This window comes from Panicum virgatum, chromosome 2K (genome assembly GCF_016808335.1).
Source record: "Panicum virgatum strain AP13 chromosome 2K, P.virgatum_v5, whole genome shotgun sequence".
Taxonomy (NCBI): Eukaryota; Viridiplantae; Streptophyta; class Magnoliopsida; order Poales; family Poaceae; genus Panicum; species Panicum virgatum.
The window spans coordinates 6,805,365-6,828,551 of record NC_053137.1 but is presented as its reverse complement, the minus strand read 5'-3'; the positions used below and the strand labels follow the sequence as shown (position 1 = coordinate 6,828,551).

The 23,187-nt window shown below is 47.3% G+C and overlaps 3 protein-coding genes across 3 annotated transcripts; all 3 read left to right on the top strand.

Moving 5' to 3' along the window:
* The first annotated feature begins 6,237 nt into the window (after positions 1–6,237).
* LOC120664091 lies at positions 6,238–14,134 on the top strand. The gene is made up of 6 exons (XM_039943097.1): positions 6,238–6,490; positions 6,874–6,973; positions 12,368–12,711; positions 12,828–13,046; positions 13,123–13,202; positions 13,275–14,134. Exons 3-6 carry the CDS (start codon positions 12,430–12,432, stop codon positions 13,528–13,530), a joined length of 837 nt encoding a protein of 278 aa, XP_039799031.1. The 5' UTR covers positions 6,238–6,490; positions 6,874–6,973; positions 12,368–12,429; the 3' UTR covers positions 13,531–14,134.
* LOC120664083 lies at positions 7,491–9,256 on the top strand. The gene is made up of 2 exons (XM_039943089.1): positions 7,491–8,966; positions 9,203–9,256. Exons 1-2 carry the CDS (start codon positions 7,727–7,729, stop codon positions 9,235–9,237), a joined length of 1,275 nt encoding a protein of 424 aa, XP_039799023.1. The 5' UTR covers positions 7,491–7,726; the 3' UTR covers positions 9,238–9,256.
* A 2,260-nt stretch (positions 14,135–16,394) lies between the features above and the next one.
* Positions 16,395–17,364, top strand: LOC120664074. Its single transcript, XM_039943080.1, has 3 exons — positions 16,395–16,839; positions 17,053–17,130; positions 17,232–17,364. Exons 1-3 carry the CDS (start codon positions 16,733–16,735, stop codon positions 17,347–17,349), a joined length of 303 nt encoding a protein of 100 aa, XP_039799014.1. The 5' UTR covers positions 16,395–16,732; the 3' UTR covers positions 17,350–17,364.
* Positions 17,365–23,187: the final 5,823 nt, after the last annotated feature.

Sequence of the window (23,187 nt, the reverse complement as noted above, 5' to 3'; positions counted from 1 at the left end):
ATCGCCACATCCTGAAGTAGGACTGCCTACACAATCTTCGTCCCCTCCGCCTCGCCGCTTCGATGGACGCCTGCTGGATCTCAAACAGACGCACGAGCCGATTGGGCCTCCCTCGGCTGCGACGCGCCGCCGGAGGCTGCCGCGCCTGGGCCACCGGGGCGCGACTCGCCCTCCACTTGGCCGCCGGCTGCGCCCTGGCCTCGCCCCGCGGCCGCTGGGTGCTGCCCTGGCCGCTGCGCCACGCGCGACTGGCCCTGCATGGCAGGCCGGCCGCCCACTACCCGTGTTGAAGGAGGCGAGCACCAAAGGGAGACCATGCCCGCGTGCCTCAGCATCAGATCACGGCTACAGCTACGGCGATGGACTCCAAGAGCTGCATGGATGCCCTGGTGGTGAACGGACGTTGCACACCTGTAATCTCTCCCGCCCAGGACCCGCTCGACGGAATGCCTTGCCTGCAGGCAAACCAGCTCTCTAAGTCCTAAGCGTGAATGTGATTTAGCAAATCCCAATATCTGCAAAGTAAGGTCTTTTGCTTCGAAGAAGAATCAATTACTGAGATAATATTGTAAGCTTTCCGTTTGATTCAATTTTAGGAGCATTTATTTTTTTCCAACCCAAATTTATTCTAATAAGATGTCAAAAAACGGAGTTCGCATGTCGCAAGTTCAGTTCTTGACAACACCAAAATGGTTTCTCCAGCAACCTAAATTTTTGCAGCTTCCATTCTGTTTCTGCAGACTGCAGTGCCACTGCCGCTTCCTCTGCTCTATGCTTGACCAAATGAAGAGATGAGGAATAGAGAGGCAACAGGCAGCAGAGGCAACTTTGCTTGCTGCGTTTTGGCCCACACGGTTGCATCCTCCCCCGTGGTACCAAGGATGAAGAGGAGCAGCAAGAAGGCATTTCCACGGCCTAACGCGATGGCACGAGAAGCCAAGGTCCCTCTCCGTGAGCGGCACTGACTGGCGACGGGAACGTGAGGCTGCTGCAGCGGCTTCAGACCCTCTCGTTGATGAGCTCAGAAGGATGCAGCCACGTGAAGGACAAGGGAACGATTAGCAGCCAGCCATGGTTGGTTTGGGGGGGAACACAACGGGGCTCCTCCCTGCTAGCATCAATTTCTATCTTCAGTTTGACGAAGCAACTAAGGTAATGCACTACACTGGTTGGTGTTGTAAGCTCTTCTTCCTGTGCTCATTAAGTGCTCGATCAAATGTCAGATAGACATTTCTTCCAGGTTACGTAGAAGAGTTGTGTGATGTGCGTGTGTTTGATTTAGAGAAACCTTCGGGTAACCTAACTGTTCTTCCCTTAAAAAATAGATAAATTCGTTGTTTTCAGTGATTTCCTTTCAAGTTGCTTATTTCTGATATACTAATGGATAACACAACTAAAACGCCCAACAACTAATTGTGTTTGATGATCATATGCCATGTTTTCCTATCTTTTACATGGCTTCAGGCTTGTATGAAGATTCACATTCACTCGAGTCATAGCACAATACAACTTGTACATCTGCAGTGGAAGAAAGCGCATGTCTTGGCCACTCTATGGGTTACTCCTCCTTGCTCTGCCGCGCCTTTCAATTTTGGGATCCTGTTTATCAAATGTGTGATCTATAGGCATTGACCCTACTGTTCTTGCAACCAGGTGCGCAGATTTCTTGCAAGCTGTGTTTCCCAAAGGCACTGAAACTCTGATATCCTTCTACATATTTGTGGAACTGAAAGCAACTCAGGTATCCTCGTACATATCTGTGGAACTGAATATGCCCAATGTTGTGAGATACAAGATATACTGCGAGAGGCACAGATGATAATTTTCAACTGTTCGTGCCACAACGGCACAACCTAAAGGTTTTTCAAAATACATATCACTAAGATCCGTTGTTACATACTCTGCTCAAAATATTAAAAGCTCTTGTACATTTCTGCTACTCATCCTAAAAAAAGTTCAATAATTGTACAAAGAGCAATTCATCTTTTTTGTTTTTTTTGCAAAATAGGGTAGATTATACTCCCTCCGTTCCAAATTATAAGTCATTCCAAAAATCTTGGAGAGTCAAACCATCTCAAAGTTTGACCAAAATTATAGAGAGAAATATAAAGATTTATGACATCAAATAGGTGCACTATGAAAATATAGCTAACAAATAATCTAATGATACTTAATTGATATCATAAATGTTATTATCTTGTCATATAAATTTGATCAAACTTGAAAAACTTTGACTCTCCAAGATTCTTGGAATGACTTATAATTTGGAACAGAGGGAGTATATATTAATAAAGCACAGTTCATCCCCCTTTTGCATAAAGGACCCTATAAGAAATAGAAATTACATCGAGGTCAGTTCTGTAGCAAATCCACCCATCGCCCCTATCTCTCTCAAAAAAAGACCAACCGTTGCCATCGCCGAAGACTCCAAAGCATTTGTTCATACTCATCCAAGTATAAAGAAAAATAAAAGAAAAAAAAGCTAACGATGGTCATGCCGCGAGCATTTCTAGTACTGTGCGAGCGCAATTATGCTATTACTACAGGTGATGATTTTAGGAACCATCGCCTGAAGTCGGAAGAATTGTGGGGTGCAAACGGTGTTTTGGGATATAATTAGGCTTGTTGTTGATACGGATGGTTTCGAAAGTCATCGCTATCCATGGATAGAGATTTTGTGCATACAGAGTACAACGATGTGACATTACCCACATGCATGCAAGTTCAATGAACAAATAAAAATGTATTACGAACAAAATGTTAAACATCATGAACATTTGATTCTATAGAATAAATAACAAAAATGAATATAGCAAATAAATGAATCGATATCACCGAGTAATTTAACCTACAAAAGCGAACAAATGATTAGCAGTGCGAACAAATTAGTTACACGTACAAAATATATTCTAACAAATAAAAAAGAAAAAGAAAATCAAGAGCTGTAGCTATTCTAATGAACAATATAGTATTACATAAGAAAATGGAAAAAGAATAAAAAATCAAGAGCTATAGCTATTCTAATGAAAATAAAAAAAGGAATACAAAAAACCTATAACTGGGCCGAATTCAACCGACACCTAAAACAGTTATAAAAAACAAGCAAAACAATTTATAGCATGCACCATAGCCCGAATCGTCTTCAGTCTGAGCTAAAATCTTGGACAGATTTGGGCCGAAAAACAACTACATGCGCTGAAGTGACCTCTTCCATTGCGCGCGCACGAATTGCAATCCGTCGCGCGCGACTATAGATGGCCAACGGGCTGGCCCGACACGGCTATGGTCGGGCCTTAATGGGCCGTCGTGTCTCACGGGCCGTGCCGCTGCGTGCTTCGTGCCTCACCTCCGGCCCAGGCACGGCCCTGTGGGCTGTTTTTCGTGCCGTGCTGGCCCATGAAGCACGGCACACTTCACGGGCCGTGCCAGCCCACAGCCCATGAGCGGTGGTCCTTCCATCCACTTCCTCCTCCTCAGGACCCTAGGCGCCTCCCCCAAATCCGTGGCAGCATGGCACCCCGCCGCCGCGCGTCGCCTCTCCGGGCGAGTGTTCTTCAACCATGCGCCGAGAGACGGCGCCAAGGAAGGCCGCGAGGAGGAGGAGGGGGGAGGAGGCGGTGGCGCAAGGAGACGCCTTTGAGCTGCCCTGCTTCTGAGCACCACTGCGGTCTATCTGGACCTAGGGTCCGGCCGTCCGGGGTCTCTCGGCATCATCGTGCCGCCGGGCAGAGCGAGAGGCGAGAGGTCGGGGAGGGCACGAGACTCTCTGTGTGTGTGTGAGAGAGAGAGAGCAGAGCGGCACTGCGTCGGGCGCGGGCAGGCGGCTGTGGCCGGGTGGGTTAGGGTTTGGGGGGTGGGGCGGGGGGGGGGGGGGTTATATAGGGCGGTGGCCTTTCATGGGCTGGGCTGGCGTTGGGGTGGGAGAGGGGGAACGGGCCGCCACCGGGCCGACCTTTGGGAGTGGGCCGTGCCCGTGCCGGCCCATGTGCTTGGGGTGCGGCCCAGGCACAGTGCTTGGGCCGGGCAAAAAAATGGGCCTCGAGTCGGGCTAACGGGCTCGGGCTGAATAGCCATCTATACGCGCGACATATAGCCTTGCGCATCCTATACTATGACTACCGAGCTTTACATCTACCTGACACCAGATTCAGATCACGGCCTCCATAAAAGCAAATCATGTACTTGATAAAATCACTTCAGTTCAATCTTCAATGCTAATTAGGGAATTCACCTCTGCAATTTCTCTTCAGGCATGGAAACCGACGAATATTGCAATCTTTATCAGTTTATAAACAATCATATCAGACAGAATAAAACCATTTATCGGACTGCACGACGAGGCTGCTCCAAACAATCATATCAGACAGAATAAAACCATCTATCGGTGCTGGATCAGGCTGGCTAAGGAGAAGATGGAGGTAGAAGAAGAATGACGGGTCCCACCAGTCATAGAGACAGAAGGTGAAGGAGCAACATATAAGGTATGGGTCCCACCAGTCATCGCTCCCTTCTTCACCAATCGAGCCCTGACGGCACCAATCCTCGGCAACGGCGGCGGCGGGAGGCTTCACGGCGTTGCGGCGAGCGAGGAGCTGGTGGAGCGGGAGAAGAGCGGCCTCGACGCTGCCCACTCCCACAGTCCCACTGGCACCCCCGCCCCCCGTGATGCCGTCCCTGCCTGGCCTCTCAGCACCTCCGCCCTGGCCTCCGACTCCTCGGCGGACTCCGCCCGGCCGGACCAGGGTCTCCTACGGCCAGCTCCCCTCTGCCGCGCCCCCGCTTCCGCCCGCACCCCCGAATTTCTGAGCGCCGTGCTGGATCTCGCAAGGCTGAGCGCTGCGGTTGCCATCACCGCCCCATGATTGGTGAGTTAGGTGGTGTCAACGAGAAGAGGTCTCAGAGTTCTGTAGGACTCGCGATTTGCTCGATGGGCTAGCTGATCTTACGTTTTCTTGTGATCTTTGTTCAGGAGGAACGCTGAGAAACTGGTGATCGTACAAGTGATTTCTGCTGTTGCCTGAATCCTGTGAATGAGATATCCTAGTACGATTATGGTGGAACTGTGCTGCTGTTCAGCTTCATTCAGAAATTCAAAGATATTCATAAAAACATTGTGAATCGAATTGCTTCAGTTCCATTCACGTAGCAACAAATTGTGTTGTGCTGGGATTCAGTTTTGTTTCCTGCAGATTAAATGGTGTGGGTGATGTTTATGCTTTTGTTATCTAATAATTGGCATTGATATGAACTATGAAACATTGTGGAATCGAGTGATGTATGAATTTCGATTTTGACTTGATAACACTGTTATCTGTTGATACTGATCTCAAGGAACACCTGCCAGCTGTGTTTAGTTCGCGAAAAAGTTTGAGTTTTGGTGTGTAGCACATTTCGTTGTTACTTGACAAATAATGTCCAATCATAGACTAATTAAGCTTAAAAGATTCATCTCATGCTAATCAATTAGACTGTGTAATTAGTTATTTTTTTAACTGCATTTAATGCTCCATACATGTGTCTAAAAATTCGATGTGACAGATACCGTGGGAAATTTTTTGGAACTAAACATGGCCAAGCAACTAAAACATTCACACATGCGCCGAAGTAGAAAAAACATGACGGCATCCCCAGCAGCTAGCATGATCTGTTTAATCTGGCTTGGCTTCCAAGTGCTAGCATTTATGAGATCGTTCTTGCAACCTGTACATCATTCTAGCGTGCTCCTTGCCTCCTTGCACAGTTCACAACTACCAGCCGTTGAAGCAAAGAACGAGCATGCGAGAGAAGCGGGAAGCGAATCAGCAGCGTCACCTAGCCAGGTAGGGCTTCACACGGGTGACGTGAACCGCCGCTTGATCCCCTCCGCCCGTCGCTGTTGCCGGGTAAGGCTTCGCCGTCCGTAGAAGAACTGTCGCTGGCTTTAGGGCGCTTTTCGATCGAGAGGCGAGCCGAGGCTAGGAAAAAGAGGCGAGCCGAGCGAGCGAGTTTAGCGGAAGCCGAGCGGGCGCCTTACGTTGCGCGGGAGCAAGCGGGAGCCAAACGACAGGCGTGTCCGATTGGGAAAGGCGAGCATCGGGCGAGGGGTCGCACGGGGGCGCCCCTGCGCCGGGTGTCCACTCAATTTTTTTCCAAATAAAGACGGAGGGAGTACTCGACTAGCCCAACCAAACATTCTGCGACTACATTATACACCCTACCACCCACTACCTGAGTTTTTTTTAAAAAAAAGAAAACCACTACCTTGCTCCACAGGTCACAGCTATGGCACGGTCGGAGAAGCCCCAGCAAACCTCGGCGCCCTCGCCGTCGGCGAACCGGGGCTCCCGCACTAGCGAGCCGCCCGAGCGGGGCCCCGCGCGGGGAGGCGATTGCGTGAACGCCGACAAGGCAGCGCCTGCGCACCGCTCGAGCGTAGCGCCGTGCGTCACCTGCGGCCTCTGCGGCGGCATCCTCCGCGATGCCACCACCGTCTCCGAGTGCCTCCACTCCTGTGAGCTCCCCCTGCCGCCATACTCTCTCTCTCTCTCTCTCTCTCTCTCTCTCTCTCTCTCTCTCTCTCTCTCTCCTCGTGCGCTAGCGTTTCTTGATTCGTGAAATGGGCATGCTCTCCCATTTGCTTGTGTGCGGGGGATTTTATTAGGGTATGGGTCAATTGGTTGGTGACTTGGTGGTGCTGGTTCCGAGTTCTGACAAAGGTTAGGTCGAGCTCAAAGAATTATTACTGACGGTCTGGATAATTTGTTTTCATACGTTTTATACCACATTTGTGCTTGAATTGATTTTAATCGTCATCTTATATTGTTGCTAATTTGTAGATGTCTTACTATCTTACACATTGCTTCAGTCATTGATATTATGGTATGCTCTCATCAGTCTGCAGGAAATGCATATGTCAGAAGTTTGAGGATGAGGATATCAAATGGTGCCCTAAATGCTACACTGATTTGGGGTGTGCTCCACTGGAGAAGCTCAGGTCATGTCTGTTGGCATAACTAGTTTGATGTTATTTTGCAGTCATGCTTAACCGGATATTGGGGCAACGATTATGATCGTATCTATGTGCTATATATCTTTTCTGTTGGAATTTTGGTTTATAAGTTCTACTATTTTCCATAATAGAACTTATAAACCAAAATTCCAACAGAAAAGATATATAGCACATAGATACGATCATAATTGATTTGCAAGAGCTTCTGCGTAAGAAAGTTCTCGTCCTTTCTTGACTCTGTAAGTGACAGAGCATTTTGCATGTTGCAGGGAGTAGCTAAAATATTTTGGCTTAACCATTTTCCTCCAGCAATATTAACTTTCTTTCCATACCTTACCTCCTGCTTCTTCAATGAATTTGTAATATCTCTACTGTTAAATTGCCCTAAAAATTTTTGAGGGGCTACTTTTATCCTACAGTGGCATATTGTCACATGTCTCTTAAGGCTTCTTGTGTGTCATATAGATTGCTCTTATGTGATGCATATAATCATTGTTGGTAATTGATTTTGCATGTAACTGAATTGACTTGTTCGTGCCTTGTATTTAGCTGACTTAGCTCTTGGTTGTTAGTTGGTTAGACGTGGCTAACAGCCTCTGAACATGTATAAATGTACACCGCACACATCAATGAGATTTATGTTGCATCAGTCATTCTTTTGAACTCCTTCATGGTATCAGCTTAGTTACTCCGATCCGTTTTTTCCGCTGCACTCTTTTGCTCCTCTCCTCGTCCCTCATGGCCTCCTCCGATGGATCCTCCTCTCCTGGCGGATCTTCGTCCTCCTCGGATCTTGACATCCCTCTAGTCGTCACCAACCCTGCTCCGGCCTCCCAGGTTCAACTGATCAACATCAAAACCCACGTTCCCATGGTACTCGATTTTGATGAGGCCAACTACGGTCCATGGCGTCTCTGCTTCCTCGCCGTCTTCGCCAAGTTTGGACTGCTCGACCACGTCAACAGCTCCGACGCCGAGGGCAGCTCCGACTGGGTCCAGAACGACTACTCCATCGTCTCCTGGCTGTACTGCACCATCTCCAACGACATCCTTCGCACCGTGCAGACCAGCCGGGACACGGCGTACTCTCTCTGGCGTGCCATCCGCGGCCTCTTCCGCGACAACAAGGCGACACGATCAGTCTACGTCGGCGCCGACTTCCACAATGTCTACCAAGGTGACATGTCCGTGATGGCCTACTGCTCCAAGGTGAAGCAGCTCGCAGATCAACTCCGCGATCTCGGCTCGCCTGTGTTGAACCAGGAACTCGTCATCACCTTGCTGCGTGGTCTCAATGAACGGCTCCACAATGTGATTCCCAGTATCACCAGTCACAAAAGGCTGCCGTCGTTCCTGAAGGTGCGATCTCAACTTCGCCTTGAAGAAAATCGCGTCGACACCGCGGCCAAGCGGGCTCAGGCCGCCGCCTTCTTCGCCCACATGCACGGCTCCGGTGGCGCTGCATCCGCCACGTCCGGTGCATCCATCGCGTCCGGTGCGCCGCTCGCCCTCGCAGCCCAGCCCGGCGTCGCCGCCTCTCCAACATCTGCTGGTGGCGCCCAGCCCGGCGTCGCTGCCTCTCCAACATCTGCTGGTGGCGCGGGCGGCTCCGGCAAGAAGCAGAGGTACAAGAAGAAGAACTCCGGGGGCGGCTCCTCCTCCAACAATGGCCGTCCCGGGAACGCCTCCACCGTCCAACCACAGTGGCCGCAAGTCAACCCGTGGTCTGGAACATTCCAGGCTTGGCCTACCATGGCGCGTCCACCGCTCCCGCCTCCAGGCACTGGAGTCCTGGGGCCGCGTCCCGGCGTTCCATTGGCACAGGCCTACTACGGCGTTGCGCCCATGCAGCAGCCACAGGCTCCCTCTTGGGATCAAGCTGCACTGATCGCTGCTCTCAACAACATGGCGCTCCAGACCTCCCCCGCTGGCGACTGGGTCATGGACACTGGTGCATCAACGCACATGTCCAACCACGGTACTTTTCCCACCATCTCAACTGCTCCTTCTTCTTCTCGTATTCTCGTTGGCAATGGCATGTCCATTCCTGTCTCTCACATGGCTTCTTCTTCAGTTCCAACTAGTACACGTCCTTTGCATCTTCACAATATTCTGATTGCACCTAATCTTGTTAAGAATCTTTTATCTGTGCGCCATCTAACCTGTGACAACTCTGTTTCGGTTGAATTTGATCCTTTCGGCTTCTCCATCAAGGATCTGCGCACCAAGATGGAAATTCTCCGATGTAACAGTGATGGGGATCTTTACCGTCTCACTGCTCCGGCTGCACAGGCCCTCTTCACTCAAGCTGCTGCTCGTTGGCATCGTCGATTGGGCCACCCCAGCAATAAAAACTTATCTCAGCTTCTCACATCATTTGATTTTCAATGTAATAAGCAGCCATCCAGCCACTGTCATGCTTGCCGCCTGGGTAAACACACACGGCTTCCTTTTTCTTTGTCCAGTTCAGTGACAACAGGGCCATTCCAGCTTCTCCACTGCGACGTTTGGACGTCACCCGTCTCGAGTGTTTCTGGTTTTCAGTATTACTTAGCGATACTCGATGATTACACTCACTTTGTTTGGGTTTATCCTTTACGTCAAAAGTCTGAAGTTGCTTCAATTATCATTTCTTTCTGTGCCTTTGTTCAGACTCAATTCCAGCGTGCCGTTTGCTGTTTTCAGTCCGACAATGGCAAAGAGTTTGATAATCAAGTCCTGCGCAACTTCTTCACCTCTCGTGGCATTCTCTTCAGGTTGTCATGCCCATATACTTCACCACAAAACGGCAAGGCCGAGCGCATTCTACGAACCCTCAATGATTGCACTCGCACGCTTCTTCTCCAGGCATCCATGCCGTATCGATTTTGGGCAGAAGCTCTTGCCACAGCAGCCTATCTTCTAAACCGTAGACCCTGCAAAGCAACCATTGCCATATCTCCTTTCCAGAAACTCTACGGCGTCCAACCAGATTACCAGCACTTGCGAACATTTGGTTGCCTATGTTATCCTAACATTACAGCTATCGCACCCCACAAGCTTGCTCCCCGTTCCATCAAGTGCGTCCTTCTTGGTTACTCGCCGGATCACAAGGGATATCGTTCCCTTGATCTATCATCCAGCTGTGTTCTTACTTCTCGGCATGTTTATTTCGAGGAAGATTGCTTTCCCTTTGCGCAGGAGCAGCCGAGTCGCACGCCCGCATCAACGATGCCGACGGACGCGGACTGCCACGATCAGATCGCCAGGCAGCCACATCCTCCACCCGTTCGGTCTGCATCCACTTCGCCAGCAAGCTCCTCGCTTTCGCCAATGACATCTGCCTCATCGCCCCCTGAAGCATCACCCGTCCAGTCTCAGCACCCAATGCTCACTCGCGCACGTGCCGGCGTGTTCAAACCGAACCCACGATATGCCAACATCGTTACAACTGACCCCATGTCACCAATTCCTACATCAGTTCGTGCAGCCCTCCGTGACCCAAATTGGAGGGCAGCTATGCAGGAGGAGATTGATGCTTTGCAGGCAAACAACACATGGCGCCTGGTTGAACGGCCGCCCGGACGCACCATCGTGACAGGCAAATGGGTGTTCCGCCATAAGCTCCGTGCTGATGGGTCTCTGGAACGCTATAAAGCCCGTTGGGTGGTACGTGGATTCACTCAAAAGCCCGGCATCGACTACACTGAAACCTTCAGCCCCGTCGTCAAGCCGGCTTCCATCCGCACCATCCTCACTCTTGCTGTGTCCCGATCATGGCCGGTGCATCAACTTGACGTCAAGAATGCGTTCTTGCACGGCTTCCTCGACGAACAAGTTTACTGCTATCAACCTGCCGGCTTCATCGACCAAGAACATCCTGGTCTCGTCTGCAAGCTCGAGCGTTCTCTGTACGGCTTGAAACAGGCGCCTCGGGCCTGGTTTCATCGGTTCACAGATGTCGCCCGCACCATCGGATTCAGGCCGACACGCTCCGACGTCTCCCTCTTCGTCCTACGACACGGCTCGGCAATGGCATATTTACTTCTCTATGTCGACGATATCATTTTGACGGCGTCCACTGACGTGCTACTTCAGTCCATCATCACCAAACTGCAATCTGCACTTGCCATCAAAGATCTCGGCCCGGTTCACTATTTCCTTGGCATTCAGGTTCAACGATCAGCTTCAGGCTTTTTTCTCTCACAAGAAAAATATGCTGAAGACCTCTTGGATCGTGCCGGAATGCTTCAGTGCAAACCGGCTTCTACACCGATCGACACATCGCCGAAAGTTGCTGCTGCTGATGGCGATCCAGTACCTGATGCCTCTGAGTTTCGTAGTCTCGCTGGTGGACTACAATATCTCACGATGACTCGACCAGACCTTGCTCATGCTGTGCAACAGGTGTGCTTGCATATGCACGACCCTCGTCTTTCTCACTTGGCTTTGCTGAAGCGTGTTCTGAGGTATGTCCGTGGTACTACTTCCTTTGGAATTGAACTTCATGCCTCTCCATCTGTTGAGGTTCGTGCCTACTCGGACGCCGATTGGGCCGGCTGCCCGGATACCCGACGATCAACATCTGGGTTTTGTGTCTATCTTGGTGATTCATTGATCTCTTGGTCCTCAAAGCGCCAACCTACGGTCTCTCGATCAAGCGCCGAAGCTGAGTACAGGGGGGTCGCAAATGCAGTAGCTGAATGTGTGTGGCTTCGCCAACTCCTTCTTGAGCTCGGATGCAGCATTGACAAGGCGACAATTGTATATTGTGATAACATCTCAGCAGTTTACATGGCCACCAATCCCATTCATCATAAGCGCACAAAGCACATTGAACTGGACATTCACTTTGTCAGAGAACGAGTTGCTCTCGGGGAGTTCAGAGTTCTACATGTTCCAACAGATCAACAATTTGCTGATGTAATGACAAAGGGGCTCTCCACCAAGGTCTTTGAGCAATTTCGATCCAGTCTGTGTGTTCGTCCGAGATCCGATGTACAGACTGCAGGGGGGTGTTGGTAATTGATTTTGCATGTAACTGAATTGACTTGTTCGTGCCTTGTATTTAGCTGACTTAGCTCTTGGTTGTTAGTTGGTTAGACGTGGCTAACAGCCTCTGAACATGTATAAATGTACACCGCACACATCAATGAGATTTATGTTGCATCAGTCATTCTTTTGAACTCCTTCAATCATGAACTGTCTTGTGCTGGTGGCTGGTGTCGATATTTTTGTTTTCATATCATTAGTTTGTGGCTATAGCCAAAGCTCTATTAGTGTTTTTCTTACTATTATGTCAACTAGATTAACAAAGAACATGTGCTACTTAGCCTGGACTTTCAATGGCCGCAACAGATTCCTAATAGAGGTTTCCCTATATGCAACCCTTCTCTACAGAGCTGATCATAGCCTGCAATACATAAGCTCAATGATGTTTCTTACTAAGAAGCGCAAGGTTGATGAAATCTCTCCCCTGCATCCAGCATTGGTCTGGAACTGGTGGGGAGGATTATGCAACCAAGGCAACCAGGAAAACAGGTGCCTCTTTGATGGATAAGCCCATGAACTCTGAAACTGGAACTCACGAGAAACTTGGGACAGAACACCCATCCACAAATGCAAGAATATTTACAGCTATGGCTTCCATTCCTTCAAGCAAGGCACATGAACAGGAGGTTGAGATCGAAGTGGTCAAAGAAACTTCAACTTCTCAAGGACTTGCCCATGATTTGTCTATGCCAGTAAGGTTTCTTTGTTTTTGAAATGTTATCATTCTTTGCAATGATAAAATGAGGTCTATTTGTTGGGATCTAGATATATTTTCGGGTGCTGAGGCTGGAGCTTTAATCTTGTCCAGATGGAAGCGCTTGCACTTGATCAGACTGACCCCAGACAAAGCCAGGCGGCACTTGTGACCCCAGTACCGGATCAGGTTACAACGAATATACCAACAAAGTCTACATCTTCAGTGCCTCCTGCAACCACTTTAGTAGCTACAAGTGACATTTCCCATATCCAGACTCAGTTACAGTACGACAAGAACTTGAGGACTGAACTCTATAACATCTGTAATCAAGTAAGAAAATAGCTCAAATTATTTGTGATAGTATAGCTGTTTTTATAATCATTAACACAGCTTTCATGTCTACTAGCATTCAGAAAGTCTATTTCAGCGTATCGAGGCTTACATAAGCCAAAGTCAGGTTTATAAAGATGTTTCCAGATTAAAGGAGTAAGGATTCTTGTTACCTTCCTGATTATTTGCTTAATATTGTTAATCTTTTCTTACTAATCTAAACCACAGAGAGTTGAGATACGCAATATCAGATAAAATTGAAGATTTTGGAAAGGTCAGAATTCTGGAAGAGAGACTTAAAGAGCAGACTGACAAACTGCAGAGTGAATCCAAGCGGTCTCAAGAGATTATGGCTTCTCAGAGAGAACTACTCCGAGAACATGAAGCCCTGAAATCTGAAATGGCCAAAAAGGATGAGGACTTGACGAATCTGAAGCATGGTAGTACTATGGTCGACGTGCCAGCAATGGGATCAAGCCAATAGACGCAGAGCTGGACTGATGAAAGGCTTTTCGAAGTCCCGCTGCTGGAAGTCGAACAAATGGCGCACATGACAGAGCGCTGGCGAATACATGAAGGCATGTCTGCCTATTCCTTGTGATTGATACTCGTGTAGTTTGCTAGACTGTCTCCCTGATTCTCTTTCTCCTTCTGCTGCGAGTAGAAACTGGTGGAGCGCTCCAAGAAGTCCAAGCTGTTATATAAAAGTGGGGCCATCATGCGCGCGGAGGCCCCTGGAAAGGACCTCGAGGCGCAAAAATCCATGAACAACAAGCTACAGCAGCGCCTGGAATCATCCACAGCCGAGCTGCGCAGTCGCATCTTGGACATAGAGCAGAAGAGGGACCAGCTGTCCAATAGGAATAAGACCTTGTCCGTCGTCGAAGAGGGTGAATAGACATTTCTTTAAATTACACAACTTAAAATAGTTGTTAGCCAACGGACTGGTCAGACCGGTCTAATACTTAATATGAACTAATTTTGACATAACCGGTCAGACTGGTTGGGGTGATCGGTTACACACAGAACCTGCACAAACAGAGTTAATTCTTCCTTCTCGAGTTTGAACGTAAACAAAGATTGGTGTATGACTTCTGCAGAGTATTTCTAGCAATATAATAAGCTTCCTGCACACAAATAAAGCATAACCAAGTAGATCGAGCGAAAGCACAATTTAAGCTCAAAGATTCTACAATAAGGAAGGTGAATCAAAACAAATAACGACAATGCAATAGAGATTCAGTGATTTGTTTCACCGAAGTTCGAATTCACCCTTGTTTCACCGAAGTTCGGATTCACCCCGTGCACCCACGTGTAAATTTTACTCTCCGTTGAGAAAGCTTATGGCGATCCTACTCTCCGTTGAGAAAGCTTATGGCGACCGCAAGGTCAAGCTATCTCCTCCTTCCACTATATGATCATGTGCCCTCGTGACACAAGATCGATGCTGCAACAAATTTACCGCTGCACACCACAATCTTGGGAGCTAGCCGGCGACGCCTAGCCGTCTAGGAGGCTTCACCTCTAAGAGTAACAAATGCTTGATGTGTTAGCCGACGCAACCACAAGTACTCAAAGCTAGGGATTATACTCTCACTGCTCAAATGCTCTCAACGAAAGGTTTCACTCAAGCTAACTCAAAGATTCAACTATAATCACTCAACTCTCATAAAGAGAGATTGGGGAGGACTTCTCAAGCCCTCACAAGGCTCTCAAAGTGTTCTGAAGTGTATAGACATCAGCACCACGCATGAGTGAAGTTATAGGGTATAAATACTCATCTCTTAAAAACTAGTCGTTGTCCCTGTTAGTGTTAGACCGGTCAGACCGGTCGATTTGAAAAACTAGCCGTTGCCCTATGGTCACTTTGGACCGGTCAGACCGGTCATAGGTGGTTTCTGGAATTTTCTTTTCTCTCGGGATTGACTCTATTTGGACTGCTATGAGCACTTTGGTTTTGTCTAAATCCTGATGTTGCATCCCTCTTGATAGTACAGTATCCTATACTCAAGTTATCACAAATAAAACACATAAATATCACTTGAGCTTCATGTCTTGATCAAACCGAACTTTCTTCAATCAATATCTTGAGGGCATAAACATCTTCAATTCATTTAGCATATCCGCTTTGAGCTAGTGACTTTGAATCTTTCTTGATATAAGAATGAAATTCATCTTTGATTCACAAGTCACCTTCTTCATTTGAATAATAACACTCTTCAACATAGAGCTCTCCATGACTCTGGAATCTCCGATCTTTGACCCGTATCGGTTTCCTCGCTCTCCCAAGCCGTCGCTTGCGTAGCCTCTTCAAACTCGCCTCTCGATCCTCTACCTTCATCCTAGCCATCCATTTTAAACTCATATTAATTTATGTCATGCATAAAATCTTCTATATCATTTTGAATTCACAATTCAATTTTATATGCAAGCTTTTCAATTTGAGACTTCATTTATTATTATTATTATATATATAGTAGGTCTATTGGGTATCTGGGTATGGAATAAGCTATTCCCTACCCGACACCCCCCTCCCCCGTCGGATCCGACCCAGAATCGATCCGTGTCTGGTTTTCTTCATTTCGGTTTTCTACTGCCGCCGGTTTTTGCCCCCACCTCCCGGTGCCCAGCTCGCAACAATAGATCGTGCCCCACGATCCTCCGTCCCGTCCGCCCGCAGGCGAATCAGACCGCACCTCCGTTCGTCCTCCCGCCGGCGAATCCACCGGTGATGCGCCGCCCGCCGCCCTCCCCCTGCCTTCATGCACCGCTCTCCCCCGTGCTTCCTGCTTCGCCGGTGCTCGTCCCGCCCCCGCAACACTCTGCTCCGCTGGACTCTGAGACACCCTGCGCCGCCGGCTGCCATTGGCGGGCTGACCCTCGGGCGACCCACGCGAACGACTGCGCGGCCGTCCCCCCTCCCGATCCGGCGAGGCACCCTCGTCTGGCCCCCAATCTCGCGGTTCGGGCCCTCCCCGGCGACCCTCTGGTGAAGCACGGTCCTGTCGCCCCTCCTCTCGCCGTCCGACGAGGTCCTAGCCGCCGGCTACCTGCAGCCTCTCGACGTCAGCGTGTTGCCCTGCGCGCTCCTGCGAGGTTCCCCCATCTGCTCCCCAATTTCTTGCGTCTCTGTCCCCCGCCGGCGTCTCTCTGGTGTGGCGGTTCTACTATTCTCCCCATCCCGCTGACCCGCCGAGGCCCTTCGCCGACGGCCCCCGTCGTGCTGCAGCTTCAAGCTGCCCGTGCCGGCAGCCGTTCAGAGAGGAACCTCCCGCCTGCTCCACCGGCGAGACCAACCCCCCTCACACCATCCTCGAGAGACCCTGCCCCGATGGAGCCTTCTGGTGCGCAATTGTCTCCCATTTACTGCTTGCCGTGCTCTGCGAAGATATATTTCGATTCATTATATTTCAATGTATGCAGTGCTTAGTCCATAGTACTCCAATTCCATGTCTTTGCTAACTGAGTAGCCCTTTGGCCGGTTATATGAATTCATGCTGTTAGTATGTATCTTCATATGTTACGTATATTGAAATTCATTCTTAGGTTATTGTCTTTGCTAGATTAGTTATATGTTTGGTGCATTAATAATTAGCTGCATCATTGATCTAGAGGAGAGATACTTAAAGTTTATTCTGTTTATTACTCAAGCATCAAACTTGTATGTGTAGTAAAACTCATAGCTCATGCATTTACTTTTCATGCACTTGTACCTTTGTAAATGCGCAGGTTCGCTGTCCTCACACACTGAAGATGCTCAGCGTGGTTCGCCGCAGGCCAACTCAACTACAAGGTCATATGTGCAGCAATTTTTTTATTTAATTGTCAATGAAGTTCTTAAATATGTGTCCTATTTATCACATTTATTTGCCTGGCACATCAATTCCAAAACTCGGTTGATTGATCCCGTGCATAAATTGCTTAAACCATACTATCCTAACTGTGCTGTAGCCATTTATACTAACCCTCTTACTCATGAATATGATCTTTTTAATCTTTTCACTAGGGTGGACACTGGGCAGAGGTTGGTGGATAGGATGCCTATCAATCCCAAGATAGCCGTGTTTGAGAGCACACAGGAGAGGTATGTGGATATAATCAACTTGATTGTATCCTTTTGTGTTGCTCTTCAGCAATTGATCCATCCCATCGACTTATATTTATACTTTCTTTTCTGCATTTTAGGTTTGAGGTTCCTCTCCGACCTGATATGTGGTCCTCGCATGGAGTTGTCGGTGGTCCTGAGTCGTCTGTCCAAATCCCGCCTGGTCCCTCAGTGGTCCGGAAGACCAATCCCGCCTAGTCCCTCAGTGGTCCGGAAGACCAATCTTTCTCATGATTGTACTGGTCATCTAATGGAGGATGGTCATGCCCGTGGTCGGAAGAAAGCTGCTTGTCCCATTGTTGAGGGTGTCTACAGGAAGAAGAAGCCGCGGTCCTCACATCGGTATTCAAAGGAAAAGAACAAGGCACCTGACAATTCCAGGCGTTTAACTGATTATTTCGTGACTCGTGAAGGCACAGAGGACATACATCGGAGACCCTACTTGAAGCGTTGGACCAGTTCGACTTAACCCTATCGGAGAACACTAGTGCCATCCAAGCCTCTGTAAACAGCATTGTCAGAAATAAGAAATAAGATATATGCAACTGACTGTATCCTGTCTTATCATTCATTCTTTTCTTGCCTGATTTGATTTATGTTACTGTCAGTTATGCTCGTCTCAAGACAATGAAATATGGCATTTTCTTGGTTGTTTTGGAGTACTTACATGTGTGTACGTGCGGTCAGGGTCTGGAGTACCAATCTCACTTGGAGTCAATGTGGCAAGTGGCGAGTGGAGGGATATGGAGGATGGGTCACCATCAACCCGCCTCGGAGGTGTCGCCATTGCCGTATACCTTGCATCGGCACTTGGAGTTGTTCTCGCTGCGGTTGAAGTTGCAGCCACCATATGTCCCGAGTCTGTCGGGGTACTTGATGATGGCACTGGCGGGGATGAATAGTTGGAACAGCCAGTCGCATGATGTGGTGCTGTCGCTGACTCCCCAACCGGTGATGTATGCTCTGCTGAGGACGGTATGGCATCATCCTCGACGACGATCGGATCCCCATCTCCAAACATCAACCTCCGGCTCGACATGCTTGTCTGGTTACCCAGTATCCCTTGCTAGCTTCTACGATCACAAGGATGTGCTTGCATCAGGCTTCACCCAGATATGGTAACGGATCGATTTTACCATACATATTGTCGATCTAGAGACGGAGACGCAGGTTCCGGCGACCGGCGACGTAGCTCTCCGCTCCGCTCGCAGGGAAGAAGGGCCGGGAGAGATCAGGCTTCCTCGGTCTTCACGGCGTCTCGCAGGGAAGAAGGGCCGGGAGAGATCAGGCTTCCTCGGTCTTCACGGCGTCTGGCTGATGGCCCTGGGTCGCAGGGTCGCCGGCAATCCCGTGAAGCACCAGGGACGAACGCGTCTGCCTCCACGGTTTCTGGGCAGAGATCGATATACCGGCGATCGGTTTCTGGGCAAAGGAAAACCGCGCTACGTGGGAGGAACCAGGGAGCGGCTGGGTGAGGAGAAAAACCAGGGAGCGGTTGGATGGAGAACAAAAACCGGCGCCCCCTCTCGAGGGAGGAAAACTGCGCGCCCCCTCCCGGTGCGTTCGAGCGGACGGTGGGTGACTGCCTCGGGTACGGAATACCTATTTTATACCCAGGGTAGAGATTAGCTCTGGCATATATATATATATATATATATATATATATATATATATATATATATATATATATATATATATATATATATATATATATTGTGTCTCATTCACATGTTCCTTGCTTGCTTCGTTTGATAATCAATATTCATCATATATGACAAGTCTTCCAATTTTAAGATTATGCATAAGCACACTATCATGTCTCATTCACAATACTTGCGCTTGTCATTTTAAATCCCACTTAAGTCAATAAGCTTCAACAAATATAAGAGTCTTCATGTCACTTGCTCTTTATTTTTCTTTCTTAGTTTTGCTTGTCACATACAAATAACTCCAACGGGATATTCACACTTGCTTGCAATACTTGAATAATCTCTTTTTAATATCATTTTTTCAATTGAATATCTGCTCATAATCTCATATAAACAAGTTAGTCATTTAATTATATTATCAATCAATACACCAAAATCCACTAGGGTCCTAGAGGCTCTTTCATCAAAAATAGAGGCATCGCCCATATTCCGAGTTGTAATTTTAAGCTCCTGCCTCATTCATCTTTTCTTATTACAACTTGATGCATTTTGCAGAACTTGAAATTGTAATGGTATATAAAGAAAGTGTCCTCACTGATTGGAAGAAGGGAGTGTATCACACTACTACAAAAACGATTTGTAGGAATGCTCCGACTTTTTTTCAGGGGCGGGTTAAAATTTTACCCGTTGCTACAAATAGAGCGAGATTACTGTAGCATCCAATCCGCCTCTAGAAAAGTATTTTTAGGGGCGGGTCACTCCGTCACCCGTCCTTAAAAAATGAGCGTAATTTTCAGAAACGGTTCATGGCGTCACCCGCCCTTAAAAAGAGCATTTCTAAGGGCGGGTGACGCCATGAACCGCCCATGGCATTTGTAGGGGCGGGTTATGGCTTCACCCGTTCCTACAAATGTATTTTTAGGGGCGGGTGATGGCATGACCCGCCCCAAAAATGGTTCCACACAAAAAAATTCATAACTTTTTTATATGATCTCGGATGAAGTCAAACTTTATATCAAAATTGTAGAGAATGACGAGATCTAAAACTTTATAGTTGATAACTTTTTCATTTAAAGTCATCTAATGGTCCAAAAAATTATTATAAGTTCTCTAATTGCTATAACTATATATAATATCTCATATAACTCAAGTCATACTTTGAAGTTTCCATAATCTTAACCTTTTATATATACTGAAATATACTTGGCATATTTTTTTGTTTCTATAGTCTACAATAATCATAGTGTAGAAGTTTTACTTTTTTTATTTGTTTTTCTATATGTAGAGATTTAAATGAATTTTTGGATAAAATAGAAAACTATTTTTAGGAGCGGGTGATAGCATCACCCGCCCCTAAAAATGATTTGTAGGGGCGGGTGATAGCGTCACCCACCCCTAGAAATAAATTTCAGAATTAATATAAAAGAATAGCATACCATATAGAGTCACAAGTGATTGTGTAGTGTGATGGTAAGGAAGGTACGCGCGGGCTTGAGGTAGTATCTCATAAAAAAATGTACCTCAATAGGAGATGGGCTTGTGGTGGTGGCCGGTTAGTAGCGATATTTTTTTTCTTTTTTATTTTGCTGTTTTAGAGTTTTTTTTCATGTTTTGGAAAATAATATGTAGAGGCGGGTCATGGGCTCATCTGTTGCTACAAATCGATTTGTAGAAACGGGTTATGGGCTCACCCGTTGCTACAAATCGATTTATAGCAACAGGTCATGGGCTCACCTGTTGCTACAAATCATTTGTAGGGCGCGGGCATGTAACTCGTTCCTACAAATTTGATTTTTAGCTGCGAAAACTAAGGACGGGTGGCGCATCCATTTTTAAAAATAGATTTTTATCCGACCCTAAAAATACTTTTTTTATAGTGTCGTCTTCACGAAGAACTCGATCAGTTGAAGGAGGCGCATGAAGAGCTGAAGAAGGACCACAAGACAGCATGCAAGAAACTCCAAGACTGCGATGCTCAACTGCTGAAGTCCATGGGTACCATCCGCGAGATGAATACTGTGATGGAGCGGAAACAGATGGAGCTCACCGAGCTAGAAGATGCCGCTTTCATCGTGGCGGACATGGTTGATGACCCGCTGCCTCCTGGAGTAGAGCCACGGTCTCTACTGGAGCGTCTCCGTGATGCTCCACAGAAGCTAATGGGTTGTGTCTTTAAGCCTGAGGTGGTCGTGCCTGTCGCCGTGTACGTACTCGGGCTGGTGAAGTCGTTCTACCCCGACACTGAACTGGAACCACTTGCCGTGGGGATTGCAGAAGACTGTAAGGAAGAAAGGTTCGACGAGTACATGCAGATGATGGAGATAGCCAAGCCAATAGCCGAGCTATTATCCGACGAGTAGATAATTGAGTAGATAGTCAAGCAGATGATGGCCGACAGGGGTGACTGAGCGAGGCTAGATGTCTGGTCATGTTCCTAGCAACTCTATGATCATGAAGCAATTGCTCCGCTAAATAGCTTTAAATCTTTACTTAGACCCTGGTGCACGTGCACCAGGAAAATTGACTGTGGCGTCGCCCCTGATGGCCGATCTCGCCCTTGGTTAGGCACGTACTCAAGAAACAATGTCATTGACTTGTGTGGTTTACTGGTTTTGTAATATAACATTGTGTGTTATTTTATGCCTGTATGATCCATCAGTATTTTGTGATATGCACTGACTTCGTAGAACTTAGGACTAACGAGGTGTATGTCGCAGCTCCCGTGAGCAAGACAACTCGTGTAGGGGAGCCCTGCGAGTACCAGGTAGTTTTGATTGCCTCAGACGAACTTAGAAAAAAAAACATCTGTGTAACGTATCAGACGTTGAGGTGCTAACTAGTCGGTCACCACCATGAAGATTTGTTGGCTCGTATTAACAATTTGGGAGAGGTAAAGAAGCGTTTACCTAAGATGCGGGAAACAATCAAAATAGCCACAAGCATGTCTGCATACGGCCCAGTCGCCGCCGCCATTTTTAATTTGCAAGGCTTCGGGCCCATCATGGAGACGATTTCCATCTTCAAAGGCTGCTGCTGCCTCTGCATATGGACACTCAAGATTACGCTAGGATTCAAAATGCAGTTGAACCCCTGGCAGCAGAGGCTGCAAGTATGGACTGAATTATGGTCACTGTTGAACACCCGTAACTGTAATCGTGATGAATATCTTTTGTTGAACACTGACTTTGACAAGTATCCATTGACGAGCGCATGCATAGACCTTGCATGATCATCATGCCTGTTTGTCACAAATCCCTTATGTAAATTTGTATCCCAGTCCAAAGTTAGGTGTGTCAGCGTATATTTTTCTAGTTGAGTCCCATGAACCATATACTTGTGGAGCTGTGGCAAGATGTCATTAGACAAGATTATATTTCTGTTACTTCTCAAGCTAAAAGTTACATCAAAGTTAGGCAAGTTTGATGTTATGTTTCTTGCGTACAATAATGCCATGGTTGTCTGGCTGGCCCTAAGAACAAGAGGCGACATTTTTGTACAACAAAAGGAGATTTCTCTTCGTTCTCTCCGACTAGAATACCAGTGTGACTATTTTATCATACGGCTGATGGTGCAACCTTTGTGCATGTTCTAGCATTATTATAATGTTGAGCATGCACGCCAAGAGAAACCACAAATAAGTAGGGAAGTCAGAAGATACTACTAACAAGCAGCAGCAGCAGCCGCAGCCGCCAGACCAACGATGAATTGAACATTTGGACCAACCACCACCACCGGAATCTAGCTCTTTGCCATATGCCCAGTAGTTTGCCGTGTGCTTTCTATCGGACACACGGTAAAAATCTTTTTATCGTGTGTACATATGGCAAAGATATAACACACGATAATAATATGTTTTGCCCTGTGCTTTTTTCTAGCACATGGCAAAGTCATGTTTTGCCGTGTGTTTTATTTTGTCATATAGCAAAGTACTAATTTTTTTCTCTTCTCACCTCGAAACTTTTTTTTACTCTTCACATACAACATGTGTTACTCCATGTTAAATTTAGTATATTTTTGTATTTATTTGTTATATTTAACTAATTAATTTTATTTCAAGCATGCTTTACCGTGTGCCAGATCAAGGACACACGGCAAATGACCAGGCTTTGTCGTGTGCCTTAGATCTAGCACATGGTAAAGTTAAATTCAAATTTCATAAACGATCTTGAATGGAGAAACTACCAAAATGAAAGTTGTATATTTTAGAAAGTTATAAAGCTTTGTATTTGATAACTTTTTAATTTGAATTTGTTTAGGGCCTCAAACAAGCAATTTACACTCGGTTTAGTATAATATGCGGGGAAAGAAAAACAGAATATAGACACAAGTGAGAGTGTAGTGTAGTGGTAGAGGAGGTTACATGTGAGAGTGAGGTTGTGGGTTCGAA